This window comes from Patagioenas fasciata, chromosome 10, assembly GCF_037038585.1.
Source record: "Patagioenas fasciata isolate bPatFas1 chromosome 10, bPatFas1.hap1, whole genome shotgun sequence".
Lineage (NCBI taxonomy): Eukaryota > Metazoa > Chordata > Aves > Columbiformes > Columbidae > Patagioenas > Patagioenas fasciata.
Genome location: NC_092529.1, coordinates 9,232,580 through 9,256,218, shown reverse-complemented (window position 1 = coordinate 9,256,218; position 23,639 = coordinate 9,232,580). Strand labels below are relative to the sequence as shown.

At 54.7% G+C, this 23,639-nt stretch overlaps 1 protein-coding gene across 2 annotated transcripts; it reads right to left on the bottom strand.

The window, feature by feature from the left end:
* Positions 1–239: 239 nt before the first annotated feature.
* On the bottom strand, positions 240–23,638 carry TWF2 (twinfilin actin binding protein 2). Of its 2 annotated transcripts, XM_071813077.1 has the most exons (10): positions 23,495–23,638; positions 13,796–13,873; positions 9,510–9,688; positions 7,878–7,973; positions 6,977–7,081; positions 3,490–3,546; positions 2,629–2,754; positions 2,391–2,541; positions 1,839–1,960; positions 240–1,660 (listed from the first exon to the last, which is right to left on the bottom strand). In XM_071813077.1, the coding sequence occupies exons 1-10, from the start codon at positions 23,517–23,519 to the stop codon at positions 1,493–1,495; spliced, it is 1,107 nt and encodes a 368-aa protein (XP_071669178.1). In that variant the 5' UTR covers positions 23,520–23,638; the 3' UTR covers positions 240–1,492. The 2 variants fall into 2 exon arrangements, with proteins under 2 accessions (XP_071669178.1, XP_065701713.1); XM_065845641.2 differs by lacking the exon at positions 3,490–3,546.
* Between the last annotated feature and the right edge of the window lies 1 nt (position 23,639).

The following is a 23,639-nucleotide window of genomic DNA, read 5'->3' as shown; positions in this document are numbered from 1 at the left end:
TGGGCATCGCTGGAGGGGTCTGGTGTTAAAACCTCTGCCAGGCAGTAAGCGGTTGTCCCAGAACCCAGATTAAAGCACAAATGTCCCTGGGGTGGCAGGGCCTGGGTGCAGCCACAGTGGGCAGGCAGTGATGGTTGCTGGCTCCCGGCTGGCAATGTCCAAGCAATTTGTTCTGCAGCTCCAGCACTTGCTAAATGCCCAAACTTGGGGAACCCACAGAACCTCCAAAGAGCATCAGCCTGTTTTAAAAATACTTTATTCTTTAGAAAATACAGCGTTCAGTACAGTGTGCTCTGTTCCCCCCAGCTTCAACGCCCCTCACCACTGCCTGCTCCCACTCCACCGAGGCCAAGGCAACGTCGGCACGTCTGCCGGGGCGGCAGGAAAGCTGAGGGCAGGTTTCACTGACCCCGCTTCCATCTTCCTGGGGGTGTGGGCAGCTCTCGAGCCCTCGCTGGTACCCAGCAGCAAGGTGCTCTCCCCACCAAAACCCCCAGTGAAGCCCAACTCGCAGCGCCAAGCTCAGCCCTTGGAGCTGGTGATGGCCCTTGGTGGCTGGGGACATCCCCTGGTGGGGGCACACAGGGGCTGTCACACTTCCTTGCACAGGGGTTTGGGGCAGCCCATGCAATTTTTAAGACATAGGGCTGGCCCAGATCAGAGAGCTGGCAGCAAACCAGGGGGGTGACAGTGGGGGCTGGAGCACAGGGTGGGGGGACAAGGATTTGGGCCCCCCAGCTCCCATCCTAAACAGGGATGGGGCCAAATCAGGGCTGTAACAGCTCCCTCTGAGGGGAAAAGCCTTATTGGGAGGGTGTTCAAAAAGGGGATACAAACATCACTCAAAGGCAGAGTGACCTTCATCCAGGGCCAGGCTGAGCTCAGGACTCGGGGGTGGGGGGCTTCCTTCTCCTCAGGGACCAACTCCTGCCAGCAAAGCCCACCCCATGGGGAGGGGTCCTGCCCACACCCTGGGGGGGTGCAGGATCACTCCAGGACTGGGGCAGAGGGGTCGTGCACACCAAGAGCTGGATGGGGGAGCAAAATCTGGGGCTAAGGGAACAGGGAAAGAAGCATTTTCTCTTTTCAAACAGGAATCCCCAGCGCCACCCCCTTCCCTTTGCATAGAGGAGCTTGCAGGCAAGCATGTCCTTCATTCACCCAGGGGACACTGAGAGCAGCAGCTGTGACCCTGGCGGGGACAGGAGCAAGGCTGGGGGATACGACCCTGCTGCTCCTAACTTCTGGCAGCCCCAGGGCTTGCATGAGGATGCAAGGAAAAGAAACACCCACAACCCTGAACCCTCCCCATCACTCTGCCCCCAGGTGCAACAAGCCATCTTGATGTTTAAAAAACAGGAATGAAAAAGGAAAAAATAAGGGGAAAAAAAAAAAGGCTGAGATGGAGGGAAAGATCCCCAGGTGGTCAGTGGAGACGAAGCTGGGAAGCGCCGTGGGGATGCTGTCCATTCACCGCCTGGTCCTGCGAGATCTAACTGTCCTCGCTGTTCTCGTCCGGCCCCTTGATCAGCCGCTTCTGTCCCCGTTTCCCCACGGGCCCCTTGGGCTTGGCGAAGGCCTGCTTGAAGGCGTGCTGCTTGGGGTGCACCTCCTCGTAGAGGAACTCCGCCGTCAGCTCGGCACCATCGTCGATCTCGATCTGCGTCCAGGAGCAGCAAGCAGGGTTAGCAGCTCCCTGGGGTCTTGACACCCGCCTTTGGGGCACCCAACTCCTCCCTGAACCCACCAGCGGGGTAGGACCACAGCTGTGGCACATTCCCTTGCAGAGGGCTGGCACAGGTCTCTGCTCCATCACCTCTGGGAGGGCTCACACTTACCTTCTTGGCTATCTCCAGGCAAAACTCCTGTTCCACAGTGTCCAGCAACCGGCTCTTGCAGCTGGAGTAAAGCATCCGCTCCTTGATGCTGCATTTGTACCCAGGCATGGAGTAGATAAAGACTGCAGGAAGAGAGCAGGGCTAGTGGTACTGCCTGGGCTCATGGACAGGGAGCACCAGGCAGCTGCATCCCAGCCTGATTGTGGCTCTTCCAGCCCTGAGAATGCCAATCTACTCAGCGACACAAGGTGAGCCATCCCATCCATCACCCCTCCCCAAATCTCCCCTGGCTCCAGTACACCTGCAACACAAGGGCTGCACAAATCCTGCATGGCAGCACCTGGAGAGCCCTGCACTGCACGTGGCAGCCTCCTTCAGCACCAAAGCACTTGCCAGCAGCACCCACCGCAGGAGGACAGCAAGCGGGAACTGACTCAAGGTCCCCCATCCCCACCATCTCCACCCTGCTTGCTCCCCACACAAGCAATGGTCCAGGGAGAACAGGGACAAGCATGGGCTCTAACCAGCCACCCCCGGTGCCATGGCACTCACTGACAGACTCCAGGTAGTCTCCCTCGTGCGAGTGTTTGTACAGGAAGAAATGGTAGCGAGCCGAGTCCTGGGGGATCCTCTTGGGCAGGTCAGTGATCTCCGTGGGACTTGTGTGCACCAGGTCAATGGTTTCCCGCTCCAGATCCAGCTTCTGATGGACAAGGGAGTGGACTGGGTTGAGAGGCAGCGGCAAGAAGTGGTGGGAGTGGAGTGTGGGGGACCTGCGTATGGGACCTACCAGCTGGATGTAGTTGATTTTCTTCTGTTTGAGCGCCTGGATGGCTTGCTGAGCATCCAGCTGCAGGGGGAAGGCCAGGCCCTGCAGGGTCTGGTGCTTGCTCTCCACGCTGATCTCTGTCTTCACCTGGGAAGGGAAACCACCCCAAGTGTCAGGGCAGAGAGCAGCAAAGGGTGGGGAGAGAAAGGAAAACCAGCTGGTGCCGTGTCAAAAGGCATCTCATCCAAAGAGGCACCTGTCACCTGGCTCACGGGGACTGTGGCACTCAACCGCTGAGCATCAGCCAGGCTCAGGGCAATGATGCCTGTCACCATACCACTGCTCTGGGAAGCCACCTGGCCCCAGCCATGCACCCCTGTACTCCCCTGCTTCATCCCCAGCAAAGACTATCTCAAAACTGATGTTTCCCAGCAAGTCCCTCGCAGAGATGCTGTGACCAGTGCTGGCACATGTCCATCTCAGATCATCTCCCACTGCAGCCTGCGGGTGATGGGGAGAGCCCTGAAATCCCTGTGTTCAGCTGAGCGGGGACAAGCCCCAACTCGTGTGTTTAACTACAGCAGACAGGCAGCCCCTCTCGGTGCTGGAGCTGGGGAACTGGAGACCCACAGCTTGGAAAGATCCTGGCTCCTGTTCTCCCCGCAACCCCTGCCAGGCAGCGGCTGCTGCCTGTACCCCCAGCAAACCCTGTGCTCCAGGAGATGGAACCCCACTTCAAAAAGAGAAGAGAAAGAGATTGCAGAGACATCGCATCGCCCCAGCCACCTCCATCCGGCTGCAACAGGGAGTCCCTGCCCGGGACTGGGGTGCCATGAGCCGGTGGCAGGGAGAGGGGACAGGACGCGGCAGGTGCGGCATTACCTCCTCGGGGTCAGGGTATTCTACCAGCGATGGGCAGCAGCAACAGCCCCCCACCATCTGCCACAGAATACAGGGAGACGGTGTCACCTCAGCGGCCGAATAGCCCATCCCACCTCCAGACCCCCCAGGCTAAAGAGCTTGGCAACAGTCACCCAGGGGCTCTGCAGCAAACCTGGTCCCTTTCCTTTCAGGATTGGTTTGGGGGATTTCAGATAAAAGCATTCCAGCCTTTTTTTTTTTTTCCTTCTTTTCCCTCCCTCCAGCAGAGAAAAGGAAGAAAAACCAAGGCATGCCAAGAGAAACACAGGAGTTTTAGCTCACATCTCAAACCCAGCTTGGCAGCACCAAAGTGGATCTCATTACGAGGCTGCCCTTCATTACAGCAGCCCCGTTTGGTACCCACACCCTGGGGGGATGACAGACCCAGGGTGTCTGGAGCAGAGCATGCAGAAAAAGACCTCCAGGAGAAGGAAAAACCAGGCATCAAGCGGGCAGAGCAGCCTACCATCTCGGTGCTCAGGTCCTGGGAACAGGAATCCTGTGAGCGTGGGGAGAGGAGACACACCGTCAACAGCACCCCGTGCGGGGAAGGGGATAGAGAGGAGGTCTCGTGTGGAACGAGAAGGGGGAGGGGGACACACGGACATGCTGGGAGGATGGAGGCGTACCATCTCTCTGCTGGAGGCCAAGGAAGGCAGGTCCTGGCAGCATGGGCAAGGAGAGTGGCACAAAACAACATGGGAGACATCAGGACTGGGAGGAGCCGGGGGAGAACCCCAGCTCTGAGCCCCGGCAGCCTCACATGCAACGTCTCCGCGTAGAATCTGTCCCTGCCACATCTCCTGCTGGCTCCCAAGCCAAGGAGCACCCAACTCAGGGTCTGGAGGAGTTCCAGCAGCCACAGCAATAGATTTTTGCAGTGTCCCTCACCAAAGAGCACATACTAAAGGTTTTTGGGGAAAAAAATGCCTAAGCTTCTATCCATGCCAAACATCCTGGAGGGTGAACAGACTGTGAATGTGCAGCTCTCAGGTAATAATTGCCCAAGGGTTACCTGGTGCCAGGTGGGTGAGAAGTCCAGCTGACTTCCAAGGCCTGCTGTCCTACCGCCCCCTGGGAAGCTGTGCACCAGTAAGGGTCTAAGGGCAAGTGCACAGGGGCCCGGAGGATGCACACAAGCTCGCCTGGTCCTGCCCTGCAGAGCGGTGTGGTGCAAGGACATCACCTCTGCCAACACCCCCAGATCCTCATCTTTCTGCCCCGTCAATGCAAGGAGGTTGGGAGAGTTACGGCAGGACTGCAGAAAACTAAAGCTGCAACACAAGGCACACTGAAGTCCAAAAATCCCAAGAGGTGCAAAGTTGTCCTAGTAATGTTCACTACCCCATGTACCTCTGTATTTTTTACCTCTTCCCGTTTTTGAAAAAACACTAAAAAGCGGCTCACTGAAACACTTCCCTGTGTGGGCGGCCAAGGCTGGGGGTTATTTTATCTCCTTCTCATCAGGTTAGTTTTTTCCCCTCTTCTCATTACTGGCATGGTGATGATCTCGGCTAATGAGTATTTCTCTGTCTTATGATGAAACCTTCATGGGGGGTGGCTCCAGCAAAGCCCCTACTCTGCCCACCCACCAGCACTGTACAGCAGCTACAAGTGACACCCTCTTACATGCTGCAATGGCACGAACACTTTTATTTCCTCTTAATTCTTCTGTTTCATCCCCCTGCCCCACATTTCTGAGCCTGCAATGCTTCTAGAAAGCTTTTTCACTCATGGGTGTTATCACTGAGGTCAGGACTGCCCAGGGGCTGCCCCCCAGGTTGTTCCCACGTGCTGGATCTGCTCTCCCAAAGGAAGGAACTGCAACGTGCACATGTGTGCAAGGGCCCTGCAACCTGTGCACACATATACAAGGACCCCACAAGCCCGTAGAGAACGTGCAAGGGTGGAGGTGTCACTGCACCGAGCAGGGTGCTGCTGCAGCTTGGGAGCTGCTCCCATAGAACTCCTCTAGCAAAAGCCCTCTGCTTCGTGTGGCTCCAGAAATTCACTTGAAGTTGCATTTTCTGAGAGCTGTGAGTATCCCCAAGCTGGGGAGGTGAGTGTGGCCCTGAACACCCCAGCCAGAGTTCCCATTGCCTCCTGCTCCATGCTCAGGGCTGAGCCAGCACAGTCCCTTCACCAATAGAGACCCTTCGGCACACCCAGCACCCAGCTGACTCCCACCTTTGAATCCACAGGCAAAAATATATCCATTTTCCTCCTTTTCTAAATGCTGGTGACTGCTTCCCATCACTCAGGCTAACACAGGGGACAGGGTACCATTAAAATATACCCCGATCAAACCAAACAGCAGCAGCACCTTGTGAGATGCAGCTCCCAGGACAAAGGCAAGGGTGGGAAGCAGAGCACGGCAGATCAACCCGAAAACAAGCGCCACGAGCACCACTCGCCCGGGCCACTTGGTCCTGCAAGACGCAGCCAAAAAAAAATCCCAAAACTACTTAACCCGGCAGCACTGGCCAGCTAAGGCATTGGCACAGATGACCAAAGGTGTCAAACAAGCCACAGAGCCACCATCAGCATCCATCTCTCTCTTCTCCAAGTATGAGCATCACCTTGGATCCTCCAGCACAGATCCTGCCCAGTCCTTCCAGGCTGGCAGCTGGGATAACCATGCCGAGCCCCACGCAGTGCAGACCGCACCTTGGTGGCATCTCCCTAATGTCCTTCCCTTAACTTCGCTGCCCCCAGACCTGTGGAAACCTCCTGTCTTGCCTTTCCCATTAATTAACGCCATCAGGCTGATTGGCTTTGCATCTCCCAGGCATATCCTGATCCATTCATGAGTCACACAGCCCCAGCACAGATGCTCCTCTAGAGAAGGCTTTCCATGGCATCCAAGTGGAATCCCCAGCCCCCAAAAATACTGTTTCCAGGTGGTCTTTCCACCCACTGAGCTGATCCCTCCCCATCTCGGTGTTTCACAGCACCAAGAGCCGCAAGATGATGGCACTACAGTCCTGTCTGCGCCCAACCCTATCCTGTGCCATCTCCCTGTATTTTTCCAGCACATAAGCCCCCTCATGTAGGCTAAGATCTGTGTTTCTCTGGACAGCACCCCTCATATTTATAGCCGCAGAGGAAAGACAGGAAAGGAGACTGCTATAGCCCACAGATAAACCTGAATTCATCCTGCTTCCCCCATGAATTCAGACTCAGCTATGCCTGCTTTCAGCCTTAAACCACCTTCTAACTGCCTGCTACAGTGAGCAAAACTGAACCGTGAGCTCATGTCCTAGCAAAGGACGCTTGGTCCACCTCAGCAAATGCAGGAATGAGTTAAAACACAGAGGTACAAGAAAGCTCAGTAAAAATGAATCATCCCTTTTGTCTGGATGCTGGGATGTTCACTCCCACACCTCCAGCCACAAACACATCCCTGCGCATCCTGCGGGTGTCAGGCTCCCTCTCCCCAGACACCCACCTCGTTGATGCGGATCTGCTGGAGCTCCTGCTCGGCTGCGGTCAGCGGGGCTGGGGCAGAGCAGGAGGACACGTGTTTTTGGTAACCGCCCAGGGACACATCTTCCTGCAGACAGAGGGACAGGGATGGGGGAAGTGTCAGGGGGTGGTTATGGCTACGGGGCTGGATGCACTCCCAGCCTTGAGGTTGTGTCAGACCAACCCAACGGGTCTTAGGGTCTCTCCTTACCAGGAGGATCAATCTTGAGCAGCACTCTCGGACACCTCCATGCACATCTCATGCTAGATTTTAAACAGTGTCCTCAACCATCCCTGCCCATTCAAACCACTCTGCCCCTCCCCAGACACACATGGCTGTGGCAGTGCGGCTCCTCCAGATGAATAACAGAGCTGGCGAGCAGGGAAGCCAGAGGGAAAGGCAAAGACCACGGCCTGGGAGCAGCAGAGAGGGGCCCTGGAGCAGAAGGGCAGCGCTAGGGATGCTCCCTGGCTCCCAGAGGGGCTCCCTCTGCCAAAAGCCCAGGGAACAGATGGAGAAACCTCCAGCCAAGTGCTATTGAGGAAGCACCCACAGATGACCCCAACGCGGCAGCAGCTCTTGCTGTTGGGGTGGCACTGCCACCACCTGGCACTTCTTTTCCTGCTCAGAGTAAAACTCGATCTCCTGACAGCTTCCTCCCATCTCTTCCGTGGTCTCCATCACAGCCTGACCACAGCCGTGCAGGCAGGAGAAAGTGGCAGCAGTCAGCCAGGAGACAAAAGCAGCACAGGAGACAAACCTCCATGCTGTCCCTCCCAAACACCAGTGTCCCATGTCCCACCCAGCTTTGGTGCTGAACCCAGGGTAGACTTCCAAAGCTCAGGGTTGAACCCAAAAGGCTGCCCAGGAACCACCACCATACCTTCACCGTTCCAAACATCTCGTCCTTTATGTGTCCCCCACCAAACTCCTTCTTCACTGTGGCTCTGGTGGCAGCGTACAGCATCTTCAGCCGGACCTGTGTGAGGAGGGATGCACCAAATGCCATCAGAGAGAGGATCCAGCATGGTGGGACTGGAGAGCAGCACCTCACTGCAAGCGGTGCCCAGTGCTTCCAGCCACTGTCCCACCACCAGCTCTGCAAACCTCAGCCTCCCCCAGGAGCAGCCCCCCAGCTTCTATCTCAGGCTGATTTCCAGCTGGGAGGGGAGCAGCAGGAGAACACAGCAGCATGGTGCCAGGGCTGCCTGTGCATGGCACAGCCCCACCGAGCACTGCACACAACTGTGGGTGCATCCTGTGCTCTGCTTTCCCAACCCTGAGCTCCTCGTCTCCCACCTGCACTGGGTAAGAGGAGGCACAAATGTTGCCAGAGTCACACAAAAGCAACTTTTGCCTTTTGGCACATGTTTTGCATCGTTCTTCTGCAAAATGCTGGGAAGAGCTTTGGCAAGTGCTCCTTGGCACCCTGCTCTTTGGTGGCAAGACCCTCCATAGATTGTTGAGATATAAATACTTTAAAAAAATATTATTTTATATATACATATGTACATGTGCACACACAAAATTATATATATATTAGATATTCTATTATTCTATTATAATTGTATGTGTGTGTACATATGTGTATACCTAATGGGCGTATATATCATATCTGTTAGATATATCTCAAAAAACTGCAGAGGATCTTTTTCATATGTTCATGTTATATAAAATAAAATATAACAACATATATAATCATAACATCTATAATAATAAAATATATAATAATAGTATGTATATATGAGAGACAATGTATGTATTAACATGGCAGTAAATCTACATACAATATAGGTTATATAAAATATATAACAAACATATATCTCTGTGTATATATATGACAAATGCAGGTGTTAACACAGCAGTAAATCTCAGTCCCACTGAAAGCTGGTTATGGAGATGCACTCAAGCAGATGGCACTTCCCAAGCCGTACCACTGACATCCCCCAAATCAGCCTCCCACCCATGTGTCCCTCTTGCCCCCACTCCCCAACATCATCCCCAGCCCATGCACCAGCCCAGCAGCTGTCGATGCCACCTGTGGCTCCACAGGACCCAGCCTGCCTAGCCCTCTGTAAGGCAGATTTTGGAGCTGGGCCCAGGGTTGGTCCAGGGGCCACCCTGCGCCAGCCTTGTGAGGAGCCGGGCCAGGCTGGACACGGGGCCAGGTGAGTCGGTGCCAGCACTGGCTCTGCCCAGCAATGTGTTTGGCCAGAGCCCCATGGGACGTCTCCATCCCAGCTCTGCGGATCGTACCACTGCCCTCCCTGCATCCCAGACCCTCCTCCTCCTCCTCACACAGTGCTACAAAAGGACAGAGACAGGGTCCAGTTTATCTTACTGTGTCTTAAAAAAATCCCCCATCCCCAAAGCAGTTTCCAATTCTTAACTTGGGCACAGCGATGGAGGGTGTGAACGCTCCTCCTCAGTCAGTGCAAAGTCACCTTGGCCAGCATCTCCTCCACCCTCCACCGTGTCCCCAGGCTGGGGTGTCACAGCCCGGTGCAGTGCTCACCGGGGAGCTGTCAGGGGACCAGGAGATGAAGAGCCACTCGTAGCCCTGGGCGTTCTGGCTGTCCAGGCGGTACAGCACGTAGCACGGCTGCTGCTCATCCAGCAAGGGCAGCACGAAGGCATCGTAGTCAGCGTCCCAGCGACGGGACAGCTCTTTGTGGGCTCCCAGCACGAGCTGTTCTAGAAGGAAAAGAGGGAGAAGGTGCTGTTAGATGAAGGTTTCGCTCACTTTGCAGGACCTTGGGATGGTTCATCTAATGGCTTGACACAGCTCCAGTGCCAGCAATGATGCTGTTCTGCAGAAAAACAAGATGAGGTCTAGAACCATAATGCACACCCCTACGGGTGACCCCCCAGGAGATGCTGTTAGGGCTGCGGCCACCATGGAGGGGTTTTCTGCCAGCATCCCACTGCCTCCTGTCCAACCATCTCCTCCCCTCCCATGGTGTCCTCTCCGGTAACCATCTGTACTCTTCTTCTGCTCTGCTACCTCCAGCTGTGTAGTCCCCAACCATTCCTCCCTGCTCACAGGAGAACACAAGACCTCCTCCATCCCATCTGGACAAGATCTAGGGGCTTGGGTACTAGAAGACCTCATCAGGGACACAAAGAAACACCTAGATTTGGGGTGCTGAGAACACAGCCCAAGCTGTTCTCCTTGAGTTCCCAGTAATCTCAAAGGGGCCAAAATCAGAACTGATACCTGAAGCCCATGTTTGTGAGGATCAGACCTGTCCTGAGACCCCCAGCCAGGGGGTGGGCCATGCTGCCAGGAGAGCCCCAGCCTCTGGAAGCATCTCAGGTGCCTGGAGGGTACGTTTTTTCAGCTACTACACAAGCAGTGGTGGGGCTGAGATCCTTGTGAGCCAGGCAGCACTCAGCTGGGTTTTAAATGCTGGTGCAGGCATCATATGAACATGAAACTCCCCCCATGAGGGTCAAATCAAGCTTTGGGATGGCTGAATGGAAAAGCAATGGTGCTGGAGATGATTAGTGTAGGTTGCTGGAAAACAACATGCATGTTGATTCCATTTTAGATGCAGAAAGGTCTAGGGAGAGATGTCAGGACTCAGAACGAGATGCAGGAAAATCTGGAGGTGCCAAAGCAAAACAAGGTGGGGCCTTGGACAGTTGGCACTCGAGGGGATGCTCACCCCAGCATTCACTCTGCCTGACCTTGACCCTGCTGCCCATCGGGAGCCAGGGAGCCCCTTGGCTCTTGTTGCTTTTGCAGCCCTCTCACTCACACCCAGCGCAGCAGTTCTGAACCTTGTGGCAGGAGAGCTTTTAAGGAAAACAGTTGAAGAAAAAAGGGTTTGGGAGGAATTACTCTCACCCCTGCTCTCCAGCCAAGCAGGGCATTCCTCACCGACAGCAGCACTGACCTTCCCTGCCCCACGGTGCCCACCTTGACATCTGCCATCGCACACTGAACTCCGAATTATTGGCACAAGAGGGGCACTTGCTATCAGTACAGTAAAAAGGACAGCAGCAAAAAAGGTGCTGAAAATACTTTACCTTCAGCAAAACTACCTGTTTTGAGAAAGTGCAAAACCCCCAGTGTACGCCTAAAATAAACATAGAGCCCTGCAAATGGATTTGTGCACCGCGGAGACCTGCGATCCAGAGGAGACTGCAAAGAGTGTCACTCAGCCAAACCCACTGGCAGCTCATGTGTGTCTGTGTCTGCCAAACATCCCAACACCTCATGCATGGTGCCAAGTCACTTCAGGCTATTCCCGGGCTGTGCCAAGCCAGACCCTGGCTGTGCCGCTGTCGGCCGACAGCCTCCGGCTTTCCCCTGGGCTGGAGGAGCTGCTTGTTCCCCTGCCTTCCTTCATGCTCTTCACGACTCAGCTTCATCTGTTCAGGGCCAAATTTTCCTCCTGGGGAAGTACTGGAAAAGGGAAATGAGGAGCAGTCGCCCTTCAGCAAAGCATCATCGTCAGCACCGGCTATTTCAGGCTCCATTTCTGCTGGAGAAAACGCAGCTGGAGCGTTCCTGGCCCTTGAGGTTCCCCAGCACCCAGTTCCAAAATGCCCGTACAAGGCAGCCCTGCCTGTGGCTCTGGCAGGCGCCACGGGGGACAGTGCAAGAGCCAGGAGCCTGCAAAGCTCAGTTCGCAACATCACCTACGTGCAAATAAATGCACCCAACGGGATCAACCACAAAGCCACAACCTTGCCCAGAAATCTGCTGACAGCGAGGAGAAGAGCATCATCCAAACCATGTTGGACCAGAAGCAGTTCCCACACCAGGAAAGCATTGCTGAGCCTCAGTGCACAACCTGCTCCCTGCCACTGTACCTTCTCCATCTGACCTTGGCTTCTCCTGGCCAGCCTCCAAAGGCAACATCAGCTTTAAGAGCTCCCAAAGGGTTGCTCAGCCATAGCTGCTGTCTTGGGGTTGCCCAGACATAGAGCATCTGCTGTAAGGCTCCTTGCACCATCTTCCTCGCCTTGCACCTGCTGTTGCCTGCCCCAAAATGACCCAAGACTAATGCCCCATAGGGCAGAAGGTCCTCTGCAAGCCACTGAGCAGGGCTGGAGGCTCCTCTTCTACATGCCATGTGCAAGCAGGGCAGATGGCTCCAGGACACAACTCCTCCAGGGTCCACATGCTAGAGAGTCCATCTGTCCAGCTGCAATATCTGCCTGGCCATTCATTACTGCCCAAGGGTCCTTCTCAGGTGGTGAGTAGCAGGCTGATGACCTCTATGTTATGGAAAAGAGTCGTGGCCCAGAGGGACTGAGCAACTTGTCCCAGATCATGCGAGAGGGCAGACAGGAGGTCCTGGAGCCACACAGGTGGGACTGCCATCACCTGGCCCCCGACAGACCAAGCCCTTCATCGTGGAGATGCTCCTGGCTCTCCTCCTTCCACCTGCCTCCCCACGGGAGCCTCAGGCTCTGCCATATCTCAGAGGCTTCTGCAGACACCCAAGCTCCTCCAGAGCTGCTCATGGCTGGTCCAGGCCAGGGGAAAGGAGCTGGCAGGATGGGAGAGCCAGACTGGGAAACACAAAGCACCATCAAGTAAGTTGGTCTATGAAGCAGCTGCTGCCAACATATTAGACAGATAAACAGACACCACCCAGCCTGTGGGGAGACGGTCCGACGTGGTTTCCATTGATGACAAAAAGTCTCCTGTGCTGGTGTCACCAGTCACAACCCAAAGACAGCAGCACAAGCCATAGTATACTAAGTCATGGAGGGGCATTCATGACTTATCCTAATGCAAACCTGACTCCCACTCATTAAAGAAAAAGAAGCTTAGAGAGAAACATCATTGTCAAAGACGCTCCAAAGAAACAACGTAGATGTCACATCCCAGCACACAGGAACTTCTCCGAGGACAAAGCCAACACGGATGAAACTTGCAGTGGCCCCGTTGATGTGTCCCATGTGTTCCAAGTTGTGCTGCTCTTCCAAATGGAGCTTTACAGCCCCCCTGAGGTCCAGTGCAGGCTCCTTACGAGCACATTTCCCTCAGTATTTGCAAGTACAGTCCCCTGGTGATGGCAGCTTGGCAGGGTGGTAACATCCCCGCTGCCACGAGAAACAAATCATTCATATGCAATTGTGTGAGGTCAAGTCGAGGGAAAACCTACACCAGGGAGGCTCCTGGCTGGCATGTTCAATCAGTGCTTTGCTCCGCTCGCTTGTTTGATGGATGTAGAGGCCACTCAATGGCACTTTTCCATGGGACAAATGTGGGTAGGTTGGTGCCAGGCTACAAACTGGGGGCAGCCCCGTGCACAGGAGCAGGGATGGGTTTCAGAGCGTAGCATCCCTCATGGGATGCAATCGGCGCCCCATGCTGAGCCTTGCACCAAGGAGCACCCCCCTGCCCACCCCTGCCCCAGCGCCTCCCTGCCTGGCGGGGAATGCCACGTCCCAGAAGGAAGATGCTGCGTATCACCCCTGACTGCGGTCACACAGCACCTGCAGCAGCTTCTTGCAGGGCTCCCTGTGACAAAATCCAACACAGCAGCAGCAGAAGCCATGCAGAGCCCAGCACCGACCCCAGACACCAGCATCGGTCTGCCGGCAAAGTCGCTGTTCTCCCACGGAGCTGCCCCCAGAGCTCCAATAGCTGCTCACCAGCACACCCAAAGTTTGGGGTTGTATTTCAGCTCTAGTCTGCTGAGTGCCAGGGAGCCTCAGCGGGATTTTCCCTGGGCTTTTGAAAAACATGAGCTGGCTCCACAGCAGTGAGAAAGAAAGGAGGAGAGGAGAAACAGAACCGGCATGGAGTAAATCAAAGCACTTAAGAACAGGACTTACCATCCTCAATGACAACCTTGATAAGCCGAACAGAACCGTTTCGAGCTTTGGCAAAAAAGTCCTTTAATTCCGTGGTGGCTGAAAGAACCAGAAACATTGTGATCAGATTTAGCAGTCAAAGCAGGTACTGGGCTGCTCGGTGACCAGCCGGTGAGGGGAGCAACTTGGCAGGATAAAAATCTAAAAATGTTTAAAAAAATCTCTCGTCAAAAAAATGATAATAAAAATAATAATACAAAATCCAAACAGCTGGAAGCGAAGTGCTGTGTCTCCCCAAGGCATCAGAGTTAAATAGCAGCAGGGAGCGCATGTGATCCAGAGAACTTGATACTTGGCCTGGGTGAACATAATCACCCAAATTTAGATGATGGCTTGGCTGGTGCAGGCGCGGAGAGCTCAAGTGACAAGTTTATTCGCTTTACAGAGCAGCAGGGTTTGCATGCAGGGGGTGGCTGGAAGATGTCCCAACAGGTTGTGACATCCCAGGCTCGTGACACACGGTGGTGATGCTGCTCCTGAGGCAGCTGGAGACCAGCATGACTCCAAACTGGAGGCACTGGTTTGCAGCTGAGTCCCTGGAGATGGGAAAGGCAACAGCCCTAGGGTTTTGCTCCAGTGCCAGCAGGGCTTTGGTTGCAGAAGGCTTTTGGGAATCGTTCTGGGGACCCACCTTCCTCCTCATCTCCCCTCCCCAAGCAAAGAGTCTTTGGCATCCTACCAGGAGGTAACAGTGGGCAGCGGTTGTTGAAGGGGCAGCCCACAGCCAGCACTGGAGGCTTAATCTCCCCACCCCAGAAGCATCACCAGCGCAGAGCTCCCTGTCCCACCCGGGATGCGCTACGTGAGGAGGCAACACCCAAAAGATGCAGCTTGGAGTGGCTGAGCCCCCGACACGGAGCATGTCCCAGCCCAGCTGCCCCTAGAGCTCCTTCAGTTACATCCCCAAGCCTCTTCCCAGACACAGTCAAGAGGGTCCTGTGAGTTCAAAGCCGCAGGCACTTCTGTGCTTGTTAGAAATACTAAAGTAACTGGTTTTGCAAAGATTAAAGACCTGGGCAGACGACCCTCTTAGCCTACAAGAGGATCCAGGCTCGGGGTCATCATCAGCATCCCCCTGCTCCTGGTGCTTTGCTGCGTCGCCCCTCTGTACATGGGTAAGTCACCATGCTGGAGCAGCCCGCAGCAGGATGGAGCCCTGCTTTGGTCCCCAGAGCCCAACAGCACCCATGGCCAAGGCACTTCACAAAGAAAGCCACCACTGTGTCAGCAGAAAGGTGCGGTGGCCAGAGAAGCCACCCCCTACCAGGCAGGGCCATATCTGTTCTGCTTTGATCCCACCTGCAGCAGGTACCACCCTTCAGCACAGCCCCCCAGCATTGCTGCAGGAGGATGTTACCCACCAGTCACCCAAGGGACACACAGAGCCACTGACTGTCACACACCAGTGCCCTCTATCCCCTGGAGACAGAGCCCAGGCTGGGGCACTGCCCACAGCTCCCCCAGCCCCAGGGGAGGAGCAGGCATGGGTTTGTGCCCACTCACGCACACTGACAATGCAGAGACATGGAAAGGGATGTCCTGGGGGCAAATCGTGCCTGTCCACCCCCAGTGACATATCTGAGATGCATCTGCCCCACCAGCTCCCAGCACAAGAGCTCCAGAGAGAAGAGGCACAAACAAGGACAAGCTCCCAGGCTGGTGTCCTGCAGTCAGCAGAGCTCCCACACAAACCCAGAGGTGTCACCCCAGCAGGACCCCAGGGGTACGGGCACACAGACACACCAGTGAAGGCACATCAGTCCCTAATGGTACCTTAGAGGGGACACACAGCCTTGCTGGGGTAATCCCACTACAAGTAAACCATCCTTCTCCTGCCATCAGCATCAAGGCACGTGGCTCTCCCAGTTCAGATCTCCATCCTTTCCCAGCGCTGGCGGGGAGCTCAGCCTGCTCCTGCAGTTCCATCCAAGGCTGCTCGATATTTTTAGCCCCTTTCCCTGCTGAGAGCGGCTGTTTCCTTCCGACAGCATTAGTGGTTATTGCGACACACAAGGCAGAATAAAAGGAGAAAAAGAGACATTTATACACCCAGGAAACCTCGTGTAGGAGACAAAAGCTTCTAATAAGCATTAAGCTTTACCAATTCCTATTCCACTGCCAAAATAGGAGAGAATAGCATTGGTCTTGGATGTTTCTACAGCATCAGCTATAGGAGAGAAAGAGGAAAGCTCTGCAGCACTAACGGGCTTGCAAATCCCTCCAGCCTGATCCCATCCTTCCCAGAGTCCACAGCACATTGGAAAATCAGGAGTCTGGCAAATGCAACCCCCCAGCCCACCTGGACATGCTGTGAGTGCCCAGAAATATTGGATCAACAACTGCGACGATTGACAGTTGAGTGACAAGTGACAGCCGAGCACTGGGACCTGTGTAGGTACTGATGGGTTTAAGGAGATGGGGAGAAGCACAGATGCTGTTGGAAGAGCCACATGCTCGACGGGAAATACCGTGGGGTCTGACAAGGAGAGAGCTGCTTTCCAGAGGAGACAGAGGCCAAGCTTTCAAAAAAACACGAGAGTGGGCTTCTGAGCTTAAATTCTGCGGAAGTAATAATAAAAAACCAATTTTCATTTAAAGAAAAAAAAAAATCACCAGGGGGCCTTTGATGTTCCCTTCTGTCTCTTGCAACACAGCCAAGAGCCAGTGAGGAGGGAGAGGAATAACCTAGCGAAGGTTTCCAGCACAAGCTCAGCAACTGCTTCATTACAGCACGATTACGACTTAATTGGCGCAGCAGACTTGACGAGATGGTTCACGTGCCTGAAATATTAATATAAAAGTTCAGATCCAGCTCCGGAAGAAAGGCAAGGAGGAGACCTTGCCTTGGAGCTGGAGGTGAGCAGTACCTCCACCCCAAGGCATCTTCCTGCCAGGAAGTCTCCAGAACCCAACTCAAGGGTGGGTGGGGAAACCACAAAAATTTCCTGCTTCTTTTGGTTTGTCTCCTGCACTTGACAATGAGGTGAGGTGGGAAAGGGAATGCCGGGCACACATCAGCACAGCCATGGCATGGGGCGAGCAGTGACCATCCAGATGGGGAAGAGAGGAGTGACAGGGCAGAGGACTGGAGGGGGACCCACACGTCCAGCTCATCCTTTTGACATGGGTTCCTGGAAAATCCCAGAACAAATAATCCAGAAACAAACCCAGACGGGGCTACAGTCAGCAGGGACCTACTGAGAACAAAGCTGCATGAGGTCAACCTAGCTTCTTCAGCACAGCGACCTGTGGGCTTCAAGCATCTCAGCTTGGATTACTGCATGTCTACAAGTGTTGGAAGAACATGATGGTGATGAACCTCTATGGCACAGGCACAAAACTGCATGGAAAACTCACTCTGGGAGGATCAGAGGTTGGATCAAGCAAGGTCTCCTGGGGACCTGTGGTTGGTCCACGTTTAGTCCACATTTCCATGAACATTTCTGGCAAGTACAACAGCATTTTCTGCAGCTGTAACATGGGAAGCTAGAGGAGATGCAAGTGCACACTGGAAAAGAATTTACTGTTCTCTCAGAAGATTCGAGAAACAAGCTGGAAAAAAAAAGAAATAAGATAAAACTCAATAGAAGACAAAGTACCATAAGGAGGAGAAGGACCAGCTATACCAGTGCAGGGCAGAGTTCAGTAGCTCCAGAGAAGTGGGTACAATATAAACAGCATGCACAGGCATCCATCATACAGGGAGCAAGGCACAGCACAGACAGTACCTATGCCAGAAGTCACAGTGTGCAGAAGTGGCGGAAGGAACCAGGACAAATTGGTCCAGAGGAGAAAAATATGAACAATTTGTACTGGATTTCCAGCCAGAAACATCAGGTCCCCTACAGCATTTGGGAAATCTCCTGATGAGGGTGTCCAAGCGCTGGGAAGGACACAACGGCTCCATCCCTGCCCTCAAAGACCTACAGAAACTCTCCCAGGATGCTGCTGCTTTGAAGCAGGGTGAGTTCGGTGGTATCCTGAGGAACCTTCTGGCCATTCTACACGGCAACCCTGCTGCTGACCCTCCTGACAAACACAGTGTGAACAAGCACCTGTGTCTCCACAGCCGCCCTCCCATGACAGCCCAAAATTCGCCTCCAGCCATCGAGTCGTGCAACACCTCCCTCTCCCGGCTGTTCGTAGGCTGCAGATGAGTTGTCCCCTATGCATGAGCCACCCGCATGAACGAACACGCATTTAGCAGCTTGCGAAGAGCGTGTCCCAGGCCCCCTCGCTTCACAAAACCAACCCTGCCCCACGGCACCCATGTGGGACAGAGGGCTGAACAGGTCTGGCTGTTAGCACCAGGGCACCCAGTCTGGGCAGCTTGTGATGTGGCAAGGGGGTGACGTTTGGCCATGGGTGGCCTTCAGGTGGCCCTGACCCAGCAGGCAAGCTGCCTGGTGGGAAGGCACGGCGGTGGCTCCCCCTCGGCAGCACCGAGCAGGCACAGACCAAAGCCTGAGGACCCCACACCCTGGGGACCCATGGGGCGGGCAGATCCTTGCACCCACACAAGGGACATGCTGTTTGCAGCCAGAGCGGGCACCGGCTGCCCAGGGACATGGCTATTTGGATCACATTTCAGTGCTGGGCTTGAAGCATCACACTTCCCCAAATTCACTGCGAGGTGGAGGAGCAAGATGGTGTTTGTGGGTACCATGTTGCCACAAAAGCCATCCCTAAAGCCAAGCCTTTTCTGATGTTTACAGCCCCAATTAGCTTATCTGAGCAGAGGCAGGCTGTGATGAGTCTGGGGTGAGACAGAGGCACCGCGCCGCGACGGCAGATGTAGCCACAGCAACGGGCCAGTCTCTCCCTGGGGATGCCAGGGTGCCAGTGGAGTCATCTGGGCCACCCCCAGGGACAGAGATGGAGGTGACAGCCACGCCGCCAACCCTGCACCTTTCCCTCCTCCATCTCCTCACTTGCTTCTTGGGGGAGCAACAGGTTTTTGCTTATTCGACCCTCCCCATTTCTCCCCCAACCCGATGGAAGTGCCCAGCTTCAGATCAATAATACATGTTCCCTGAAACAGATGCCTCTCTCAATATGTCGAGTCATCTTGCCCTCCTGATGGGAAACCCGAGCCTCCAGCCATCAATCTTTCATTCCCTGGGCATAATCTTCAAGTTGATGCAACTCCAAGCAGCTGCTTCCCTTTCACCATCCAGGGCACAGCGCGTGCAGAAACTCAGCCAAAATTCCAGCCACAATCCCAAGCAAAACTTGTCCAAGCTCCAGGGATGCCTGGCCAGAGAGCAGTTGAGATGCTGATGGATAAAACAGTTACACCTGCACCAGCCCACACTCTCCCTGCACAGGCAGCTCTGCCTGCCTCCTGCCAGGAAAGGGCACAACTGCAACAGGCACAAAACAGCTGTTGCTGCTGCTAAAATTCCCCGTTTTCAGTCTATCCCAGTGTAACTCCGTCACGCAGCGCCTGCTCAACCCGCTTGCTGCAGAGCGCTTTTCTGCTGACAGGCTCGGCTGGCTGCTTTAAGCGCTAAGAGGATTTTATTTCTCACCATGAAAAAAAGAAAAAAAAAAATGTCCTTGCAGGGTATCTTTTCCCTGGGAAAAAGCTACAGATGTCAGGAAAATAGAAAGAATGAAAAAAAATGATCTGAGCGAGAGAGGACACAAGCAAAGCTTTTTTTCCCCAATTTTCTGTGGGGTTGGGCTGTGCCCTGCAGGATTTCACACGGATGATTCCTGCTCTGTATTGCAAATCCCGCCTGGAGACTTTCAGCCACCTGCCTGACACCAACCATTTGCTTTTCAACGCCTGATTTTTCCATCCATGCCCAGGACTCGTCTTTTCTCCATTTGGCCACTTCCAACAGGAGTTATTCGTCCCTTCCCTTGCTCCAGGGTCCACCCTGCACACAGCACTGGTGGGATCCAGCTGGTGACAGAGCACCCTGGAGCCAAGCGGTGGTGCCAGCACGCACAGTCCTGCTTTGCCTGCAGAAGTTGCATGTTGCTACTCCTCTGCCCAGTAAAGCAACCACTAGGAGCCCTGGTTTGGGTGTTGGGGGTGACGGGGACGCAAAGACAAACCCTGGCAAAGATCATGCTGTGCTTACAGCCTCTCAAGACATGCTTTCTGAGGGATGTCCTCTACCCTGCCACTTCAGGTGCTGAACTTCAAGGTTTTGACATCTCAGGGTGTTTGTCTGCCACTCTGGTCATCCTGACGTGCCACCCACCAAGATATGGGCCACTGCCCCACAGGGGTATAAGCCTCCAAGCTGGGTGCTGGCCCCAGAAAAGATCTTACAAGCAGCCTCTGAAACAATCCTCGCAGCAGCTCGGTGCCTTCTGTCCCCCATGGACACCAGCCATCCCTTCTCCTCCTCCACTGCTGGCACAGTGTGATGCACCCCCATTAGGGGCTTACCCCAGCACCCCAGTGGTGAAGCCGCCCCCGAATTCAGGCAGCCAGGTGCCTCGGGAGCCAGCGCTGCCTCCCAGCACGGCAGGAGGAGATGGGCCGAGGAAGCGGTGGATGGGGAGAAAAGCTCCTTCTTCCTTCTCTGTCTTTTTTTTCTTGCTCAAGAGCCAGGAAGCCGTCTGCTTTCAAAGGAGACCTTTACAGACCCAGCAAGTCCCAGGTCCTCCCTTTCTGCTCCTTTTTCCCCATCTGACATCATTCTTGCCTGTGTGCATCACGGTTGTGCTTCTCCTGAACCAAACAGCCATTCCTACCAGATGTTTTCCCAATGCAAGATCCAGTCTAGGGGCAAAGCAGAGGCTCAGCTGTGGATGGCAGTGAAGGTCCTTCCTCATCCCCATGTCTTGCCACCTCACCCAGAAAAAGGAAGGACCAAGCCCTGTTTTTCTGGTTGAAGAAACAACATGCATTTGATTTCTTACTTTCTAGATGAAAAAAAAATCCTGTTTAAGACATTCTTTCTCTTTACCCACAGGTCACAAAAGAGCAGCCAGAAGCAACCTAAAAGCAAGTGACCTCCCAACAGCATCAAAGCCCTGGTTCAGCATCACCTTCCTAAGGTTTTCAAACTCTGAGAGTGCTGTCCCCATCTAACGCCATACAGGGCAGAATAGAGACTGCAAAAATACCCATTGAATCCTCCCAGCTGTAGTTAAAAAGCAGATTTCCAACCCCAAGCCTACAACAACCCTTGATACCTTCCAACTACCTCCCCAGCCCAGCAGTCTCCATGGCAGCTCTGTTTTCTTGCCACCACCTTCAAAGGAGCTGCCACAGATAGCTAAAAAAAAAATAATAATTAGCCTCTTGCCTCTGTGTGAAAGGCTCAGCCCTGATTAACACCCCAAACCTGCAGCTCTGCACCCCCATGTAAGTGCTGCCATCACTCCCCCTCCGCTTCTCCTCAAAAGCTGTGATGACTCGGCAGCATCGCAGCCGGGGCTGCTCGGGGGGCTCCCCTGTCACCACCTCATCCTGCTCTCATGCTGATCTAGCCCAGTGGTGACCAAAATATCTCTTGCCAGCTTGCCTACAACTTCCCCTAAGCCAGTCGGCAGGTCCGGCCTTCCTGCAAACAGGGGAGAAATGGGAATGAAAAAACACGAAACCACAAAGCAATGTATGCACACAAAAACAACGAGGCCTCAGAAACCAGGAAGATGCTGAAAATCCTCCTCCTCCTCAGCAAACACCAGACCTCAGCGTCTCGGCAGAGGTGATGAAAGTAGCAGTGGGACCGCTGCTCCTCATCCAATACTGAATCTGCTGTCTGCTGAGCAAAGGAATTACTTTGACCACCATGCCGGGGAGGACTGAAAGCCCCCAAATTCCCCTGCCAGGTGCTTAAGCCCGAAGCACGCCAGTTCAGCATGGCAAGTGTCAGAAGAGCAGGTTTGCATTCAGAGAGGAAACAGGCGCTTCCTGGAAGAGGGGCTGTGCAGCAGGGGATGGAGCCGCCGACCCAGAGAGCTGAGCCACCAGACATGTCCATGTTGCTGGGAGAGCAAGACCACTCACTGCAAGGTTTTTATGTCTCCCAAACTTGCGCATCTGCTGCCTGGGCAGAGCTGCTGGGTCTATCCCCGCCCTGCACCGGTTGCAGCTCCTTGGGGGAAGTCTGAGTCCCTTCCCCTTTCCCAGGCAGCGCTGCTGACGGAGCACGTTACATCCTACAGGCAACGACAACTCATGGCGACTCAGTGCTGGTCCCGGCAGCGTTTGCTGAGTGGTGGGCAACCAAGGTCAGTGAAGGCTGGCACTTCTGGAGAGCAGCTTGTCAGCTTTGCCAAGCCAGCACATCCCCTGGCGTGCTGGGGCGGATGGTGTCAGCGGCGCAGGAGCAGACGGGCATGACAACGAGCAACAGGCTGCAGCCTCTTGGGGAGCCAGCAGAGCAACATGCGTTGCCTGCACCAAACCCCACAGGAGACCTCTGCAGAGCAGGGCCAGCACACTGAGAGTTCAGGTGGGCACTGGGGCCCATCTTGATGATTTTTAATTATTACTTTTTTTTTTTTTTTTTTTTTTTTTTTGCAGCAGAGGGAACATTCAACTAGAGCCTGAACTTCAGTGTCTCAGCTTAAACTAGAAGCATCAAATCTGAACCCAAGTGTTGTCAGCCACCAGCACTCCCAGGAGAAACAACTAAGCACCATTGCTAACCGCTTCTCACGTACGGCTCCTCCAGGAGCATCTGAAAGGGAAGGATGCTCTCAGCCACGCACTCAAGCAGCAAGGACGCTCATGCCACGAATGAACAGCAGCCACAAATCCAACACCTTTGTGTCCCAGCTCCCCTCCGAGGGCACACAGCAGTGCTGGATTCACACCCGGCCGCTGCCACACAGGGCTCCAGGGGCGGCTGCCCGCACATCCCTGCTGGCATATTGATTCAGTTATATAAATTATGCAGCACCTCTAGTCCTGAGTAATATTGTTAATTGAGTTGTGGTGGGAAGCAGGAGGGAAATACTATGAGGACACACAGTCGCGCAACAAACACACCCATAAACGAGAAAGCTGTAGTCTCAGGGTGCCGGCCAGGTCCTGTAGGGAGTGAGCAGAGAAAGCGGGGACCTTCTCCCCAGATCCAGAGACAACGGTCAGGCAGGAATTTATCCAGGTTCTCTGCAATCCACCTGGGCAAGGTCCAGTGCCGGGGGCTGAGCATCACTGCAGGGAAGGGAGATGTGGCCGAGGGTGATGTGGGGCTGCAGCGAAGCAGATCTGCCTGGATTAAGGTGCTGCTGAAGGCATCGTTATGAGCCGTGTCACAGTGGTTTATTTAGCATCAGTTCAGACACAGGATGCAGGAGAACCCCTCACCGGCAGCATCCCCGGAGCCAGACTTGCTTCTTCACCTCTTACCAGCACCCAAATGCTCTGAGCCTGGCTCAGTGCTCCCTCCCCCCGACTCTACTCGCAGGAAAACCTGCCGGCTCCTTCGGGAAGCTTCATCTTATCGCCCCCATCATCGCTACTGCGACACCGACACCGCCCAGCAGGCTCCCGCGGCAGGGCCGGGGGATGCTCAGGGCAGTGCCCCGCTGGGTGCCTCCCGACGGGGTGCAGAGGAGCAGCCCAGCCCAGGGGGATGCGGGTCCGAGCCCTGCCGAGCCGAGCCCGGCACAGCAGCGGGGGCTGGGGGCACTCACGGGGAGGGGCGGGAGGGGACCAGCGGCTCGGTGAGCGCCAATTACCGTGGATGCCGGTCTGGTGAGTCATGGCTCCTCTCGGCTCCGTTCCGCTCCGCTCCCGCTCCGCCGCGTACCGGGCAGGAAACGGCTTCGCAAGCAGCACCGCCCGCTTCCGGAGCCTGGAGCCCGCCGCCCGCACCGCCCCGGG